The sequence below is a fragment of the Gavia stellata genome, chromosome 6, assembly GCF_030936135.1.
Source record: "Gavia stellata isolate bGavSte3 chromosome 6, bGavSte3.hap2, whole genome shotgun sequence".
NCBI lineage: Eukaryota > Metazoa > Chordata > Aves > Gaviiformes > Gaviidae > Gavia > Gavia stellata.
In genome coordinates this window covers 11,237,900-11,257,398 of record NC_082599.1, presented here as the reverse complement: position 1 = coordinate 11,257,398, position 19,499 = coordinate 11,237,900, and the positions used below count along the sequence as shown (strand labels likewise).

Genomic DNA, 19,499 nt, shown 5'->3' with positions numbered 1-19,499 from the left:
ATATTTTTAAATGTTCTTTTAAAAATCATCTATAAAAGATTTTAGCTCTTCAAATGTCTAAGTAGGTAATAATTTCGTTTGATTGTATTCATGAAGCCTGGACATACAGATATACCATTTTTGAAGAGTCTTTGACATAGATTGGTTTCTGTATAATCCAAGTGAGACTGTGTCATGGTCTAGACTTTGTATTATGATGTGTTGTAACGACCTGTAGTGCATTTTACATTACCATTGTTATATAAGCACCCTTTCCCTTTAGACTCTTTTTTATAAATTTCTGATGTGAATGAATATTCATTTAAGGCACTAGTTACTTGGGAGGAGTTAGATGGTGTCGTGATTGTGCAATTAAATATTAGCCTCTACTAGAAAAAATGTAAGCTAGAGCTGTTATTTCTTTTGCAGTGGTTATTAATCTAATAGAGCCATAATTATTCATGGTAGTTGTTCTGACAGTTTGTCACAAAGCTGAATGAGAAGATAATTGATAATTGACCTCTGAGAATAGGAATCAGAAGTTTCATATTGCAAGCCACATGTTGTTTTGAGCTTCTTTCAGTTCCATTTCTCGTGAAAAAAGGGAAATCCTTAATCTGAGATAATTTAATCATACTTTTTCAGTAGTCTTTTTAGTTTTGTGTTACATGTACATCATATAGTGTACTTTTTTTATCCTAGGATGAGCGTTGCACGACTCCATTGGTTATTCTGGCATCCTTTATGCCCCCTGCTGCTATTCCTACATTCAGGTACTCTTTTAAAATCCAAAATATGAATGACGAGATCTTCTGTTGACTGTATTTGTTAATTTTTCACCACTTGACATAGTAAATGCCCATTTGGAGAAATTAATCCACTAAACAAATTCGATAAGTTAGTAAAATCTATGGGGTGCAAATATGCCTTTGAGCCATTGGTAAATCTGTTTTGGTATTGTACTGGTTGATTTTCTTTGAATTATTTCTGCACTGGCTGTACAGCTAATGCATCTCTTATTGTTTGTTTTCTTTTAAGCTGTGGTGTGATCTCCAGACTCAGAAATATTGACAATGGAGCTGACCAAAGCAAATATTCTACCCTGATAGACTGCCTGTGTCGCTGGGGTCAAGTGGGACATATTATGGAATTAGCCTGTGATTGGTTGTCTGACACGCTAATCCCAAGAAAGGTGTGCATATGCATATGTCAAAGAATTAAAAAATTGCTAGATTACATAAAGGCATCATGCTTTTTTTTATTAAAACAGAAGAAGCCTTTCTAATGCCATATATTATTCTGCTGTGGAATTAGTTGTAAAGTAAGATACTAACAGTATTGTACTGGTTTTGTGCTTTCTTCTCATTTAGAGTATTAAAACATCTGAACGACGAGTACGTATCCATGTAACACATGAATCGAAGCCAGAATTAGCAATTGATTACATTGAATATTTATTGACTCATCCTGTTAATCGTGGTTGCCTACTCTCTGTTCCTAAAAAGAAACTGAAGAAGCTTTTGAAAATTCTCAGTGCTGCGAAGGTAGTATTCTCCTTACCATAAAGAGAGCTTAACATGATATATTGCCTGAGTCAAATTAAAGGCCTGCAAGAATAAATAAATAAGATTCATGATCCCTTCTTCCCCTCTATAAAAACGTTTTCCTTTTGATTTGTACTTCAAACAAATATTCTAAACTACAAGTATATTAATTCAGAATTGTTTATAAATGGCAGATTTTAACCAGCTTGTCATTGTTAGGTGTCTCAAAATTATTGTGATCTAGTGTTGAGCATTTTTAAGGGACCTGACTTTTGGAATGTACATGTAAGGAATAGTCTGAAATCAGATATGGCATTGCAAAATGAAAGTAATTGAAAGTATGCCTGTTGTTTTTTGGGGTTTGGGATTTTTTTTTTCTGGTTTTCTTTTTTAAAATCTTTTGTTCTGTTGAGAAAAGAAACATTTGAAAGGATTTTCTGGAAAATAGAAATGTAAACCTTGATATTTCAGGAGGTTCTTGGCTCAATTCTGAAAGCAGATGATGGAGATTCTGGTAGCTGCAATCAAGCAACTGGCCTAAGAGCCTTCAGCCTCTTTTGCAGGTTGAGTATTCATCTTCAGAACAAGGTATGGTTGTACCTTTCAGTATACCTTTTCAGTATAAGCTGGGGTTACAGCTGACAGTATATGGAAATTCCAAAAGAGTTAGAAAGACAATTGGAAAACTTATTCTAATTTTTTTTCCAGTTTTCTGAAGAAGGAAAAGATTGCCTCTCAATTCTGAAGGAGACAGGTGCTTGGATAGAAAGTCAAGTTGTACCTTTTATACTGGCAAGTGATCAAGAGGATGGCATTTCAAAACACAGTAATGTTTCTGAATTAATTATGCAGGTTAGAGGTCTCTTATAACATAAATCAAACTGCTACCAATTTGAAAAGCCATATATGTAGCAATTGTACAGTGACAAATATAGTGCACTGGAGTTTTTGGAGCCCAGCAAGCGAATGAGCTAATGAAATACAGTCCTGATTGTTCTGAGGTTACAGTTTTCTGCTTTTGCTATTCCTTTGATTGCTTAAAATCACACACTACTTTTTTAATTGCTTTGAGTTTAGTTATAACCTTTGTATTTTATAAATATAAAAATATATAGATATAATTGCACATACCCTAGCAATTAAATCAAATAGTTGGAGTCAACAATACCTTGTTCTTATCTAGACTTTCTTCACCTACCATTGCATAATATATATTCTCATCATATCTGTTGAAGATGAAACATGTTTTATGTTTTACCCTTGTGAAAATGCCCACTCAAGAAATTTCCAGCACAGCAGGCAATGTAACCTGAGTGTCCCAAATTTTAGGTTTCTAACAAGTAATTCTTGTCCTCAGTCTCTCATCCCCCATATTAAATAAAAGTAATGTTTATCCTGTTTTATGAAAAGTGCATTACCATTAAGTTAAGATTGTCACTGAATCTCAGTTCTGAAAAGGAGAAGAAAATTAGTTGATGAAAACAAGGGTATAGTTATTTGGTGTGCTAGCACTTAATAGCCTGTTCTTCTGTAGCGTAGAAGGCCCTGGAAGTGACATAGAATCACTGCAGCTCCTTACATTGTGTTGAATAGTACAACAGAGGATTACTTAGAGGACCAGGAAGGCAGTGTAATTATGAGAGAGGATTTAGATCTAATCATGTTTGCTTGCTTGCTTTCTTCCTTCCTTTCTTTCTTTCCTTCCTGCTTTCCCAAAAGAAATAGGTAAAATTATACGCTGAGGAATTCAGTATGCTTCATTCTAGTGCTGGGTCCCATAGAACCTATCTTTAGAAGTCAGCAGAGAGGTAGCGTGTGAGTTACCTGGGAATTTAATAATGAGGAGGTCAGTCTTGTACTAAATCCTGCCGCTGCAGCCAAATGGCTTTTTGAAAGGTATAAAGAGACAGGAAACTTAAACAAGTGTTGTAGTTGTTCATCGTACAGGTTTCTTACGTGTTTTATATGCTATTGTCTTCTATCTGAATGAAAAATTTAGTATACATACCATAACTCTTTTGTGGCTGTTTTTCAAAAGTTTGGAGGCACAGAACTCAACGTTATAGAAAGACAAGGCACCCAATAGGGAATCTTTACCAGCATTACCAGAATGTTTTCGATCAATCTCCTAGGTTTGAATGCAAAATTAAAGTGAAACTTTATTGATAAGCAGTAAGATAGGCAGGTGTTACCTGTAAACCCAGTTGACAATAATGAAACACAATGATCTTTACTAGTAGATCTTAAAGTCCAGTTGCATTGTTATTTCCAGGGAAGAAACTGAGATGTAAAGACTGATGTGACTTTGAAAGTCAAGAAGAGAATCCAGGCCTGAATTCTCCTGTAATAAGCCATATGCTTGTTAAGCAGCTCCTATTCGCTTTTCACCTTGTATACTGTTTTTTATTGGAGTGAGGTATTGATTGTGCTTTTTAATTGTTTGGAGTGTATATTTGGTAACAATGCTGGCATTAAAAGCGGATCTAGTTTGTCTCAAAATATCCATATGTTATACAATAATTACAGTTGCTTCTTTAATACTGTTGTATATGAGAGGGGACACAGGTGTCTCTTCCATTTCCACTTATATTTCTCTGTCACTTTCCCCACAACATATCCCATTCTTTCCCGTTTCACCCTTTCTTCTCTGCTTGGTCTGTTACTCAATTTTGCACTTGCTGTTATGGGTAGGGATTCACTGGGGAGCTGTTCTCTTTAGGCCACTCATTTGTTGTGTGGGGCTGGTAGGCCTTCTGACACAAACCCCAGTGTCATCACTGACAGTGTCCCTCACCCCTTATCTTCATTTGCCCTTCACAGAAAGCATTTGATTGTATAATGGGCGGGGGGGGGGGGGGAGGGGATGGGATTTAGCTAGTTTTGAATTGCCTTCTGTTACATTCCCCTGTCACTTAACCCAAGGTGGATTTTAGCATTGAGCTATGGGTCCTTTCAGATTTTGGTCAAGGGAAAGATTTGGACTAACGTTAGTCACAGTCAATGTCCTTGAACAACTCAGCTCACGTATACATAGACTAGTTAAAAATTCTCTACTCTGTCTATACATTAGTATTATAATCTATTTAGTATGTAACGTGTGTGTCTCTAGGAAAAAGCTCTTTTTGTATGCTGTTTTTAATTTTACTATTCAGGATAGGTAGAGAGCTCATATTCTGCCTCAGTAAGTGTTAGGTATCAATGCCTCTGATCTGAGCCTGAGTGAAAAAGAGAGAGGATTTACTGCCTTTTGAGAAACTGTTTACTGGAGGAAAGGGCAATGGAAGCATTTGGAGAAATGTTTGGAACGCCTGCTTTTCAAGGCTCCAAACTGAGTAACTCCAAGTAGATGCACCAGCTTTCAAGGCTAAGATTTAGTCTTTTCAAGACTAAGATTTCATTTATTATTTTTAGGTTGTACTGAATGGTTACTTTATATAAATTTTGTTTCTCATATACTTTGGCATCTCTTTTCTAGGCCTACCTGACAGTATGTAAAGATGTCATAATGGTTGGCCTTGGAAGTCTCACATTTCAAGCACACCTTTTAGATATGGCTCTTTCAGTTATACAAACAGGTACAATATTTTATACTAACATCAACATCTCCATATATACTTAGCTGACTTTTCTTATATTAGCAGAACTGTTGCTTTTAGCATTTTGGAGTCTGTTTCTCAAAAAATGGTGTTTACTGCTTATGCTACCTAGTACCAATAATATGGTCAAAAGTCACAGCAGCTTTTCAGAAAACTGAAAACAAGCAGAGAACCAACCCAGAACCATGTCACTGTTGATAACTAATGTTCCTTCCTTGCTCTTAGATTCTAGTTATTACTACATAATTCAGGGGTTTTTTATATATATATTTATTTATTTATTTATAAAGTGAGAGAGAGAGAGAGAGAGAGAGAGAGAGAGAGATCTATATGTATCAGTATGCCTTAGGAGGCAACACTGTACCACTGTTTAAATTTGGCTCACATTTGGAAAGTTATGTCTACAGTACAGAGAGAATTAGAGCTCAATTTCTGAAGAAATCTACAATTTTAATCCCTATACTTCAAGGATTGGAAGAAACACTGGATTTATACTTAAAATATTGATTGAACTGTATGAAAATTTCAGCTAAGGTTGCTCAGAAAATAAATATATCTTCTACACTTGCTATTTATGTTATATAACTGAGTTTCATTCTAAGCTTGTACCTGATATCTCATTACAATTTTTGTATTGTGGTATTTATCTCTTTCTCTAGAGAGAGGTGGCTTTTGTGCTCCAGTGTTACTGTACGCTCTAAAAGAAATTATTGAAGCTTCTTTAACTCAGAATATGGAGACAGATGAAGTGGCAAATCTTTTCCATGCTGTACAGACCGTCTTCCAGAAAGTTTTAGAATGTGTTGCATGTAGACTCAAGAAGCAGCAGGAAGAAGGGATTCAGGTATCATATTACACTTGAAATTGCTACCTGATGTGTAGATGAACCCATACTTTTTATGCACATAAGTTATACTTAGACACTTTGAGGTTGTTATTTGAGTTGACATCTGATTAAATTTTCAGTTAAATTTTCTAAATTTCCTTGTTACCAATGGTTTTTTTAATCCATTGTTGGTCTCATCGTGACAGAAAAACTAGTAAACTGGAGAACAATGCATTGTTACCAATGATTCTGAACTACCCTAGTACTCATAGGTTATTAATCTTACCTGCAATTAAATGAACTTCTCAATCCAGAGTAAAGAATTTGATTATATATGTTATGATCTTGGGGGGGAGCAGAAATTGTCATTATTTTATTTATTTCTTTCAACCTGAATTATATCAGCTTCAAAATATGTACGATGTCTTCAAGTTCTTCAAAACCTCCTATATTCACAGAAAAGTTAGCTTCTTGATTTTATAGCAGAGACTAGATAGTAGTGAGATGGGTGGATCACTCTGTAAAATTTGACGGTGTGCTTTTCAGGACTTCTGAAAAACATTCAGTTCTTTTTTGTTACAACCATTGTTTTGTTTGTTTCTCTCAAATTTATGAGTAAACTTCCCAAAAATGTTGCTGATTCCCCCTCTGATCCCAGATGACTAGAATACTTCAGTAGCTTTCAAGGTGTGATCTGCACTTCTTCACAGAGAAGCTTGATGAAATATTTCAATTAAACTCAAGCAATCTGAAAAAACTGATCTGTTTTTCTTTGGTTTTAGTTGATTCACTCTATTCAAATGCCTCTTGGAGAATTCATACATGCAGTCCAGTGCTGGAATTCATCTTGCCCAGCAGTTCACCAGGGTGTATTCTCTACTCTCCTGGCTGCATTAGTAGCAGAGATAAATTATGTGCTGCAGAAGGTAAAGTTAATGTGGTCTTTGTACTGCAGATCAAGATTTTGTGTGTGTTGGCATGGCACAAACAGGAAATTTTATTTGCCATAATTTCATATTACAGTGCATCTCTCAGATTTATGAATACAGCTGTGTAAGAACAGAGTTGTCCTGATACCTAGTTCACTATCTGCCTCTGACAGAAGAATTTAGAAATTAGGCAGTGTTGGAGATTAACGACATGGTTTTTGAAATGTTCTCTCTCTATGTGTATTTGTGCTGGGTCTGGCTGGGAAGGAGTTAACTTTCTTCACAGCTGTTGCTATGGTACTGTGGTTTGCATTTGTGGCTAAAGCAGTGTTCAGGGCACACCAGTTAGTTTTGGCTGTTGCTGAACAGTGCTTGCAGAGTGTCAAGGCTTTCTCTCATCCCTTCACCCCCTGCCCTAAAAAAAAAGTAAGCAGGCTGCGGGTGGGCAAGAGGTTGAGAGGGGGACACCTTGGAGTCACCATTACTGGAGGTGTTCAAAAAATGTGTAGACATGGCACTGCGGGACATGGTTGAGTGGGCATGGTGGTGTTGGGTTGATGGTTGGACTTGATGATCTTACAGGTCTTCTCCAACCTTAATGATTCTGTGATTCTCTGACACAGTCAAGACAGTTGACCCAAACTGACCAAAGGCATATTCCATACCATACGATGTTATGCTCATCAATAAAAGCTCAGGGAATGGAGAAGGAAGGGAGGTTGTTCTAAACCTACCTCACTTTGTCTCACCCAGCATTAGGGAACTTAAGTGAACCGCTGATCTCTGAAAGATTCCGGTGCCCTATTCTTGGAACTGTCCCATAAGGTTCTGTAATCCTGTTCCAAAGCAGGCTGATGTCTGATCACTTATGCATTCTCTACTTCAGTACAAATCCGTTTCTCAAACCACATCTTTTTTTGGTTGCTGTTTTTTGTCTAGAGGATTTCCAAATATCTGATCTGAGTTTCTTTGGAAAGTAAAGAAAGAAGCCCTATTACTGAGAAGAATATATAGACAGAGGTTATTGTATGTGCTAAAAGTCCAAGGAACCGTTACTGTCCTTGAAGAAGGGTAACATTCCCAATGCATGTCCCTAATGCATATAGTGTTAGGAACAAATATGGCTAGTAAGATTGGAAGCTTTGAGAACTAACAAGGAAGAGCAGAGGTTCTTTAATAGGGGCTGTACTCTTACTGTGGTTGCTAGATATGTCAGAGCAATAAACGGTTGCCAGAAAGTACAGAGTACAACAGAGCTGCTGCTAAGATTCTGCATTACAGAAGGAACTGAAACAATACCAGAGATTTACCTGCAAATATTAATGTCTCAGCTGAGGGGTTGTGGGATGAAAGCATGCTCTTTACAGATGCTGCAGAGTAGAAGTTTATGGTCTTGAATGATACTGCAGATTCATACTTGTAGATTACGTACGTTCATTGCAGTAAGTCATCTGAGCTGGGGTTTTCCCTGCCCCCAGGTTATTGTAAATCAAAATTCGGTTCTAACTAAATACTTGCGGTGCTATTTGGAACTTGATACCAAAAAGAGCTGACACAGGGAATCAGGAAATCACTGTCACCCAAGTTATTTGTAGAAATTATGTATGCACACTTAAACTTGGAGACAGAAAGGATACTCATTTGTGTTTAGTAGGCTGTGCCTTTATGAGTAGTGACGAACAATGTAGTTACATGAAAATTCTATTCAGAACAACTATGGAGAATATTTGCCTTGGTACAAATACTGTTTATTTGTTTTAGTTTTAGCCTTTCTAATTTAAATTTGTTTTGTTTATTTGGGCGTAACATAATTAGATTAAGGCTATTCAAAGAACACACGTGAATATTTCTTCTAATAATTTAAGGATAGGTCTTGGTTAGTGTAACTATTAAAATACAGATTTGCTTTGATGTTTTCTGCATACATATATTTCTTGATTTACGACAATTGTTGACTTTTTTTTTTTAGGCTTCCAGTGAAAAAGACTTAACTATACCAAGGACTATTTCAGACCTTCCTCCTCTTTCAGGGAGTTTAATGGCCATAATTATGAAGTCAGTTAATGTTGTCAGGTAAATGTTTCTACATTAATTTGTCCAAGGTTGTTGCTAATGTAGAAAAGCTTGTATGTTGTCAATAAATTTTTAATTTCTAAATACAAATACATTTTGAGGAACTAGGTGCTTACTAAATTTACCTGCACTACTTCATAATCCCTTTCTCTTGATATATTGCTTGTAGGTATGGACTGGGGGGGTTGGTTCCATTTTTTTAACTGCTTCTAAGAGTGCTTCTTATTTACAAGACTGTTCATCTAAATGAGTTGTTTAATCATACACTTGGCTTGCTTCTTTCATAAGATACTTATAAACATTAGTCCCCTCAATATAGAGGTATTTGGATGAGATAAAAAGTTTACCAGAAATAGCATTAATCCTTTAATTGAATGTTTGCGATGAGGTGACAAATGTACTATAGCTGTATTAAAATCACAACATTCAAAATAGTTTTAAAGTATCTGAGTCCTAAAAAGCCCCCAAAAGTAGGGTTAGGTCAATTATTTTTTTTAAGACTATTAAGACTATTTTAAGACTATTTTGCTATGTTTAGTGGGTACCCTGAATATCTTCTAAAATTGTCACAAGTGAATTTCGCTATCTTCCTTTGCTTAGTTAATAACTTAGTTAATAGTTGTTAATATGAACAATCATATTAAATTTTTATTTACATGACTATACACACCAGAGTTATCTTGAGTGATCAAGGGGCTAACGTGTACTCGTTAGAAGTCCTATCATTCTCCATGACTTGTCACAGCTAACTGCTATTCTTAACTTCCTCATCTGACAGGCATTGAATATCCCTGTCTCTTCTGTTAGGAGATTTTTTTCTTCTCAATCCTTCTCTAGTTCTAGTTGAACTTGCAAAACAAAGGGCTCCAGAGAGTCCAGCAATAGGTTTCCTAACCCAAATCTTGTTCTCTTCTCACACCTCTTTTGAAAAGAGATGCAGACACACCTCTTTTCAAAAGAGATGCAGAAATTCCTCTGAAACTTTTTCTTGTGGTCAAGGAGAATCTTGTCCATTCTTGATGGAGAAAACTGCTAGTTTGGACCAGATTGTTTCTGTGAGTACTTTGATAAACATGTATCTATCTTCTAGTATTTGTCTTTTTGGTGCAAAGAAAATCTAACTGAGCAGATAGCTCCATCTGGTTCCACTGGTGCCTCAGGACTGAGACTACTTTAAAGCTGTTTTCTTTTATTAATCTGTATTGATAGGCCATAATCAGGGTCCAGTAGTAAATCATTCAATATCTCAGAAATTACCATCTCTCCATGCCAATGAGAGAGCCTTTGACATTACAGAATCTGATGTGAGCTTCTGTTCTGTGAACACACAATTATCTTGCACCAGATTCTGCGGCATCTATTATGTTTTCAGTTACTAATTAGTCCATCTCTAGCACTGAATTTCAGTCCCCATACCAGTGATAATACTGAGTGACTTGGCAATATCTGACCAATTGTGTGAGTACCCTTTCCTTTAGTAGGGAACTATCTATAAAAGGAACCAATTACCTATCTCTTTTACTCATATGTGTTTGTAAATAGCTTATTATTCTGTTCTATTTTATCTTTGCCTGCAGCCTCATGTGACCCTTGTTGAGAGGGAGGTGGGGAAAAGCACCTGCATTGAGTCTGCAGAGAGTCTTATTACAGGTTAATAAAATTACAGTGTTCCTTCAGGGAACTAAGGAGTGTGCTTACTGACCTAAACAGTGATAACAATAAAGTCAAAACTCAGATTGGAATACTGTCAGGTAGCAATTTAAGAGCAATATGAAATGGAATTGATACTTGGTCAGATCAGTCCACAGTCTTATAATAAAACCAGTGCAATCTGTGAGTGACTTCATTATACTTATTTCAGAACCTAAAGAGGTTTCATCTTTCTCAGCTCTTTGAAGCAATATTTGAGCTTCTACAAAGCTTATTTACTGAATCACTAGTGGAAGTTAGGTCTTTTCTTAACTGCATACTTCATTTTGATATCTTAGCAAATAAAAGCTTGCAGAACAATTAAAGTCAGAACTGGGTATTTATGATGTTCAGTTTTGGTAATAGATGATAATATTACCAAAGGTTTTTTGAAATATATTAGGGAAAGTTATTGTAACGTCTGCTGCTCTGAGTTTCTCCTTTAGTTCTTCACAGACCATTTAGTCTTGAGCTCTGAGGAGTATAAGGATTACAGATCTTGTCCATCTCCTGCTTTATCCCTCTTGTTCTTTTATTTTTCTCTGTTTTTGAGAATTACTTCTGAGTTAAATTGTTATTTTTACCATTAACGCTATAATGACTAATTAGTGGTTTCATTCTGTAGTATTGCCTCATTCCATACTACAGTTTAGTTTGGTTGCTAGACCTCTTCCTTGACTCCCTTGTTTTATTTTTCTTAACTTAATATATGTCCCAAAACACCTCTAAAGTTTGCTAGTAATACTATTGTCTCTTGCTAAAAGTGAGTCTCTTAAGGTATAGAGTTAGTATTTATCTCAGACTCTACAATGAACAGTTTTGATTCTGTTAGTCTGTCCATACTTTCAATATCTAAAACGTAGTTTGGAAGTGTTTTGGGGCTATGTTTAGTTACAAACATTCTACACTGTTCTGTAACTGGAAACCCATAATTTTGATGAGATATGCATTTTAGACCAAAGTGTTAATTAAACTCCAGTTTCTAATCAAGCTACAAGTAGTAATAGTTTTAAGGGCGTGAGTAGTTACTAACAAACCATTGGAGTCATGTAACGAATTTTTTTAAACTTCAGTAGAAATTGAAGTTAGAAATGTCAATACAAATTACGCAAGTTAGATTCCAGTAGAACAGGTAGTTTTTTCACGGGTTGATTTTCTCAAAATAGTCCAGGAGCTCTTAATTTCTCTTAACAGCTACTTATGCTCTGTACAAACTTTTTTATTTTCTTCCCGAACAATTTACCATTCTGCTAACTCAGATATTCTCAGTTACAGAAGCAGCATGTAGTCTTCAATTACGCAATAACAACTGCCTTGTCCTGCATGGCATCTTTGAAGCTATGGTGGCAGGGTAGCATAATCACAAACTTGTTGTGTTCAGTTCTATTTTGAAAGAAACATGATTTACAATGTTTTTTTGCTTTACTTTTTCCTTAGGTCATTTTTAAATGAATTAATGGAATGCATTCTCTCTGAAGAAATTGAAGGAATTTTTAGTCTAACAGCTACTGTCTGCATTGTGATTATAATTAAAGGTCAGTCAAACCATTTCTGTCCATTTTTTTTCTCTCTTTTTTTAATGAGCTACATTTTGAAAGCTGAGTTCTTATATAATTCAACAGGCACTTTTCCTCATCCTGTTAAGTTACCATTTTGCTACAGGATTTAAGGTTATATCACTTGTAAATTATGTTGTTAAGCTTTGGACTTTCAATCTTTGTGTAATGAGTTTAAAAATACAACTGTCTGCTAACTCATAGGATCCATCTCTATATTCTGATTTGCTGAAATACACAGTAATTAATCCAGGACAGTGAAAATCTAATTTAATATCTAATCTTTCATTAAACAATCTTTTACGTTAAAAAATATTTGATGAAAATACGCAGGGGTTTTTTTGATAATACATTATTTTTGTCCAACTTTTCAACATAATCTTATTTCAAATAGGTAAGCACAAAACTTCACTTCTAAAGGATATTGCACCTGCCATTCAAAGGAAGCTGATATCATGCAAGGATGCCGTCACAGAAGAATCTAGCAGCACTGAAAGGTAGATGTGCTGTGGGAAATGAACACTAACCTCTCCTATAGCCTCTCTCCAATAATCGGCTGTGTTTTGTGCTTACATAATACAGTTAGCGCATTCTGAATGATTGCAAGGTTTAAAAGAGTGGGTAAAAAAATTGTGAGGTATTGAGCCCAGCACAGTATTAAATTTCCTGCCCATACATTTGCTGTGATTGCAATCTTTACATATTTAGTTTAGGTTTTTGTATTTCACTTGAACGTGTTATGACTTGATCCTGTATATCGCAAGATTCAGTTCTGAAATTCAGTTCTGTTGGCAGCAGGTGTAGAACAAAGCAAGTAGTCTATTTACTATTTCTTATTACTAGAAGATTTTTTCTCCTACATTTCAGTATTAGGCATACGAATCCATACCTATGCAGATGGTAAAAATTTAACCGAATATAACAATGACTTTAAGATCTTTCCACAGGTGATTTTATTTTGCTCTTTTTGGGATTTTGGTGTCATATCTGGTTGATTTTTAGATTTTTTGGGATAAGTTTCTTGAAAGTGATTGGCTACATTGTGTTTGCATTCATTTATTTCAGACCTGCCTAAGATAGACAACCATGATGAATGCTTTAGCCTTTACTGTGTCAAACTTGCTTAAGTCTAAAAATTTAATATTTGGTTTCTGCCTCGTTATTAAACTGCCCATAGAATTAGAAAACAGGCAAAGTAGACCTTAAAAAGCATAAACATAGAATATGAAAAAAACAGACTATGATTATGGACATTCATCCACAAACACTGAGAAAGTCAGTCATGCACCAAACTGGCCTGAACATGCAGAGGCCCTTGCAATCTTTAGTTCTTCAAAGTGATGATCCTTACTATTCAGTCAAACAATGGATGTCTGGTGGATCACTAGCCTGAGGCATGTTGTTCTCTGGCATTGTAGTGACTAGACATAGACCTTTGGCGGCTGTGCTGTGACTGAATTGGTGTCACTGATTTAAAGCCAATACTAAAGTTATGAGATGCCTGCTGTATGAAAATTAGGAGGCCACATGGGCTATATCCCTTTCCTATTACGATACTTCAAATCCTTAGTTTGCACTTGAGTTGTGTCAAGAAGCCCAACAGCTACACTAAGTGTTCTGGCAGTGGTAGAACTTTTAGAAGGCGGTACAGTAAATCTCCATTTGGAATTGGTTCAGAAGTGCAGAAGGTAAATTGGATTTTTCCAGGAAAAAAAAAGCCTGATATTCAGGACACTACAATAGAGTAGCTGTGTTGTTGCTAACAAAATATGCATTCATTCATTTAAATCTGCTATTATATCAAAGCCAAAGAGGTATTATGTAACTCTCCTTAAAGAGATATATAATCTTAAGAACTAGACCAGAAATTTTTATGGTATATACAAGCCACTTCAGTTATGTACCATCAAAAATGAGATTCATTTTAAAAAGCAAGAAGGGGGGGAAAAATCAAAAACAGTGCACCCCTCACTTCCATTTCCTGTCTGACATAAGTAAATGGAAAACAGAAATTTTGCTGTCAAGACTGTGAGTGGTTTCCACAGAGGACGCTGTGCTCATATAACATAAAATTGATACAGAACCAAAAATATCTTATTTAAAAAAAAAATCCCTACATAATTGGACTTCTAAAACTCAGAGTGACTCTGCTTCATGGGTAGATTTTTTTAGTTAGTTGCTCAGCTGTGAACAAATTTCTTTTGGTTGGGACCTAGCTTGGAAACAAAATGAAACAAAAATAAACAAAAACCATTTTCTTTTTCCCATTAAATCATTTAACATTGGGTTGCCAAGTGTTCTATTAGGACACTTTTAAAAATAATAGTAATGATCCGGAAAAGAAAGGTGAGCAGCAGAGTATCATGATTTAGTTTGCACTTTTTTAATCAAGACAGTAGAAAAGGCTGAGAAATTAAAGCAAATCTTAACATGATTAAATAAATAGGCCCATTAAAATGAATAATTGCTGCCACTTGAGTTCACTACTGACTACAAATTTCAGTAAGAACACAGATAATTGCTTTATGAATCTATATGATCATCTCTGCCCAGTGAACAGGGACAAATCAACCTAGAAGTTGGGGCAGATAAAGAGCATAAGATGCTACAGTGTTTTAATTTAGTGATATGTGAATGGCTACCTTTGTATAATACAAAACCAAGAGATAGTTGCAGATAAAATGAAAATATTAGGAATATGAACATGATGATGGGAAGTATTTTTAACGAGAATCAGAATTGCAATATGATAACAAAATTCAGAAGCTATCACAGCGTTGCAGAATTTGGGAGGATTCATATTAATGCAGGTATTTTGGGGATTTTTTCTCTCCAGAACGGTGAAAGAAGTCATGCTGAAAAAAAGTTAGGAGGAAGTTCTTCGGTGGTTAGGTTTTGCTTCACTAATTTAAAGTCTGTTTGCACTTTCTCAGATAGACATAATGTTGGACCAGGCTGGGCCTCCAATGCCTTCTGACATGCCATATGTAGTGCTCTGGTACTAGTGTGCTAATGTATAATTAAAATGTGATTATATACAGTCCGAAGTGTGCCCTGTTGTTTGTAAACTATTCTATCAACCTACTCTGCTTACCAAATGCCAAAATTTTAGTTACAGTTTGCTGCAAGCTAGATCTCTGATCATTATTTTGAGCACAATCTTATAACACACGGTGCCACACTGATGCGTGCTAAAATATATTACTGGGTTTTTAACTCATACTTAATAGTATTATTAATTTTTACTTCTGAATGCATTATCTCGTAGTAACTCCTTGAGGGATTATTTTAATACCCGGGTATACTAGGAAACATTCTTTAATTTCCCAAGAGACATGGCATTCTATGCCAGCATCTTAAATTTAGACTTAGAAGTAATCTATTACGTATTAGCAAAGAAAGAAAAAAGTAAAAATGCTGTCTGGTGTAATAATTAAAGTGCTGCCCTTAAACAAGGAATTGTTGCACTAATTCAGAAGCAAAATATTTCATTGTAATTTAGTCTGCCCTCTTCAGCTGAGTTAGCAGTTTAAGATGGCCCTGTGGGTCTATTATTTTAAAAATGCTGTTCAGTGCACTTAAAAATTCTGGACAACATATTGTATATTGAGAGAATTTCCTCAAGAGTAATGGCAGGCATATTAGTTTAGTTTATAAAATGCAAATATTTATGCCTAGCAAAAAAAATGCAGATAAAGCTGTCAGTGCAGTGATTTGGAGGCTAGAGAAAAATGTTCTGTGCTCTACAAAAACAAATATGCTATAGAATAATACCTTTGACTTAATATTTTGTATTTACTTTAATTAGCATTTTGATATATGGGTATTAGAATTTAAGTTTAGCTAATGGCTGTGTTGAAAGATACTTCTTTAGTATTACCATTTAGCGAGCTTCCTAAACTCTTTATTGCACTCTCATTGCATCTGTAAAAAATGATTCTTGAATTGTTTTGTGATAGAACTTTGTGTATGATTTGTCCACCAGCTATCTGAAAGTTCATTAGAAAGGTACCTGGTAAAACTGACCGAAATTTGTCTGTTTGGGGAGGTGGACAGTTATTCTGAGTGACAGCTTGTTGTCCCATGTGCGGCAGGTACATGGTCCAACTTTACAGCTCTATTGTTTTATTAGCCTTAAATTCTAACAAAATAAAATTTATACAAAGTAGCATTGTGCATAAAACCACAGTACTTAACTAATTATACTAATTTTATAGTACATTATAATACTAGCTTATTTTGACAGTTGGGTTCCATCATGGCTTAAAAGATACAGTATTATAAAGAGGAGCATGTGACACAGCCATGGCGGTCTGAATTCAGGGAGCCCTAACATCCAGTATACTGCTATGAAAATGCAGAGTTGCCTCTTGTATTTCAGGTCTTGGCGTCTCCTGACGAATGCCCTAACTCATCATGATTAATGACTGACTAATGTTGCTTATTTGGGGCATCAGTCTAGGACTATAATAATAAAAATATGGAGAAAAAAAATGCTTGAGAAATACAGGTGACAGAATCTTTTACAGAAGTAATGTGAAGGTTAAAGTTTATAGTGGTTAACAGTGAAAAAATGTTTTGTCAGAAGACCACAGTGCCCATTTTTGTCTTTTGAGGATTTTTTAGAGCAGTGTTAGAAGAAGTTGCCTGAGAATGCAACTACCAAGGCAAGGTGAGTGACTATGTCAGGGAATGCAAGAAAATAAAAAGGGCCTGCCAGACGGAAATTTCAGAGCTGACCTTTGAGATTGTTTAGGGAGTAACGTGAGGCAAAAGAGTCAGAAAGAGACTAAGACGGGTGTATATGCAGCTGAAGGAGGCAGCTGCTAATCAGATAGAAAGCTCAGGCTTGGAAAAAAAATTGCCAGAGGCGAGGAGAAAAATGATGAAGACTGAAGAATGAGGGAGAAAGGAAGAAAGTAAAAGAATGAAAAATGGCCTTAGTATGAATTATCCGTAAAGGATTTGACTATTTATGTTTGAAAAAAGAGTAAAAATGCTGTGAAGAAAATGGGTGGGTTCTTTAAATAGATGATGAAATATTAGAAAATGTGCTTGAATTGACATAGTAGTTTAAACTGGCTTGATGTAGATTCCACTATAGCTAGAGATGATCAGCAGAAAAATGGAAAAGTTGAAAGAAAAAAAACCCCATCTATTTCAAAAGTAATTTGTAAAGGCGTATTTCATACTTAAACTAATATGGAATAACTTGTCAAAGAAATAATGCAGTAGCTATAGTCTGAGAATCAAGTAATTGAGGATTGATTTAGCATTCAGCATATCTAATCCTGTTATGCATTGGTTTATGCCATTTCAGAATCCTGTATGAATCATCTCTGAAAATTTTGGATGAATTTTTGAGTCCTTGACCACGGAGAAGCTTTTGTCATGAAAATCAAGGGAAGGAAGATGTATTGTTTTTCAAAATATATTGTCTTGTAAACTTATTAACAGTTAAAGTTTGCTTTCTGTTATTCTGTACATTTAAAGCAGGCAAAATGTATAAAAGTGTATATAGAAATCATGTAACAGTAAAGATTTTTCAAACAGCTGTAAAGAGGTTGTTCTGTATAAAAATTACTTATTTAGGGGGGGTTGTAATATCACTATCTTTGTTTTATAAGACAAATAATAATTGTATCTTCTATACTTTGAGATTGAGGTAGCATGTAACCTTAATCCCTAGGAAGGCTGTAGAGCATATTCCCAGAGGTTATGGAAATGAATTTCATTTCCAGACACGTGAAGGACAAAATGGTGATTGAGAATATAGCCATCATGAATTCACCAGGAGCAAACTGCCTAAACAGCCTGATTTCCCTCCCTTTTGTGGAATAAGAGAGAGCAGAGGATGTCATCTTTCCTGTCCTTAGCAAAGACTTTTACACATTCTTATAGCCAAACGGGAGAGAGGTGGACTTAGAAGGTGGGTGGGAAACTGGCTGGACTTGAAGAATAATGATGCTGCAAAGTCAGATTGAAAGCCAGTTACTAGCGGCATTCCTCAGGGCAGAGACTGTTGCCAATACTATATAACATTTTTATTAAAAGCTTGGGCGATGGGATGAAATGCAGCCTCGGTCTGTCAGCAGATGACACCAACTTGGGAGCAATGGTTGATACACCGAGGGGTAGGGTTGTCCCATTCAATGGGATCCTAACAAGCTGGACTTAAACATCAACAAATCTCATGATGTTCAACAAAGACACATGCTCTTCTACCTGTAATGGAGTAATCCTGTATACCAGCATAGGCAAGTGCAGAAGGACGATCTTACGGCTGTCTTCACCTACCCTGATGAGGATTAAGAAAAGACTTTTTCTCAGAGGCATACATGAAGAGAATATGACGCAACAGAAACTACTTGCAACAAGAGAAATTCTTGTTGGATATAAGAAAAAACAATTTCATTATGAGAGTGAATGGAAACTGGAAATGGAACAGGAACAAGTTGCTCAGAAGGGCTGTGGAACATCCATCCTTAGAGATGTGCAGAACTTGACTGACAAGGCCCTGACCATCGTGTCATAATTTTGAAGTTAACCCTGCTTGAGCCAGGGATTGGACCAGATTATCTCCTGAGCTTCCTCCCAACTTGAATATTCGTGTGATTCAGTGACAAGTGTACTGGAGGGGACATGCCCTAGCTATTAAACATTTACTTGATTAATACATAAGTTAAATTGTTTTATATTTAGCTGGTTTTATAAATTAATACTCATGATGCAGATAATGCAGACATTTAAGCCACTTATTTATTTTTGTTAATGCAGCCAGATGCTCTCCTAAGACTAGTAATAGAATGCTGATTGCAGAATGTTTTTTTGCCTTAACTGAGATATCTGAAAGTTAGATATCTGAGCTCATGGTGGGGTTTAACCCCAGCCAGCAACTAAGCACCACACAGCTCCTCACTCACTCCCCTGCCCCAGTGGGATGGGGAAAGAATTGTAATGGTAAAAGTGAGAAAGAAACTTGTGGATTGACATAAAAACTGTTTAATATTTAAAAAGAAATAATAATAATTTTTAAGAATTTATAAGGAAAAGAAAACAAAATAACAGAGAGAGAGGAAAAGAAAACCCAAGAAAGACAAATGATGCAAATGAAAACAATTGCTCACCACCAACTGACTGATGCCCAGCCAGTCCCTGAGCAGTGCCCCCCTCACCAGCCTCCCCCCAGCTTTTATTGCTGAGCGCAGTGTCATATGGTACGGGATATGCCTTTGGTCAGTGGGGGTCAGCTGTCCCGGCTGTGTCCCCTCCCAGCCTCTTGCCCACCCCCAGCCTACCCGCTGGTG

The 19,499-nt window shown here is 35.9% G+C and overlaps 1 protein-coding gene across 1 annotated transcript in view; it reads left to right on the top strand.

Moving 5' to 3' along the window:
* The window catches only part of NCAPG2 (non-SMC condensin II complex subunit G2), a 50,252-nt gene extending 32,633 nt beyond the window's left edge, over positions 1-17,619 (top strand). Inside the window, exons 16-27 of the mRNA XM_009817726.2 lie at positions 682-752; positions 1,018-1,171; positions 1,350-1,526; positions 1,998-2,111; positions 2,232-2,375; positions 4,999-5,098; positions 5,779-5,963; positions 6,728-6,871; positions 8,844-8,947; positions 12,074-12,171; positions 12,587-12,689; positions 17,513-17,619. Coding sequence (XP_009816028.2) covers positions 682-752; positions 1,018-1,171; positions 1,350-1,526; positions 1,998-2,111; positions 2,232-2,375; positions 4,999-5,098; positions 5,779-5,963; positions 6,728-6,871; positions 8,844-8,947; positions 12,074-12,171; positions 12,587-12,689; positions 17,513-17,564 — 1,446 coding nt within the window. The 3' untranslated portion in view covers positions 17,565-17,619. The remainder of the gene's footprint in view (positions 1-681; positions 753-1,017; positions 1,172-1,349; positions 1,527-1,997; positions 2,112-2,231; positions 2,376-4,998; positions 5,099-5,778; positions 5,964-6,727; positions 6,872-8,843; positions 8,948-12,073; positions 12,172-12,586; positions 12,690-17,512) is intronic.
* The last annotated feature ends 1,880 nt before the right edge of the window (positions 17,620-19,499 follow it).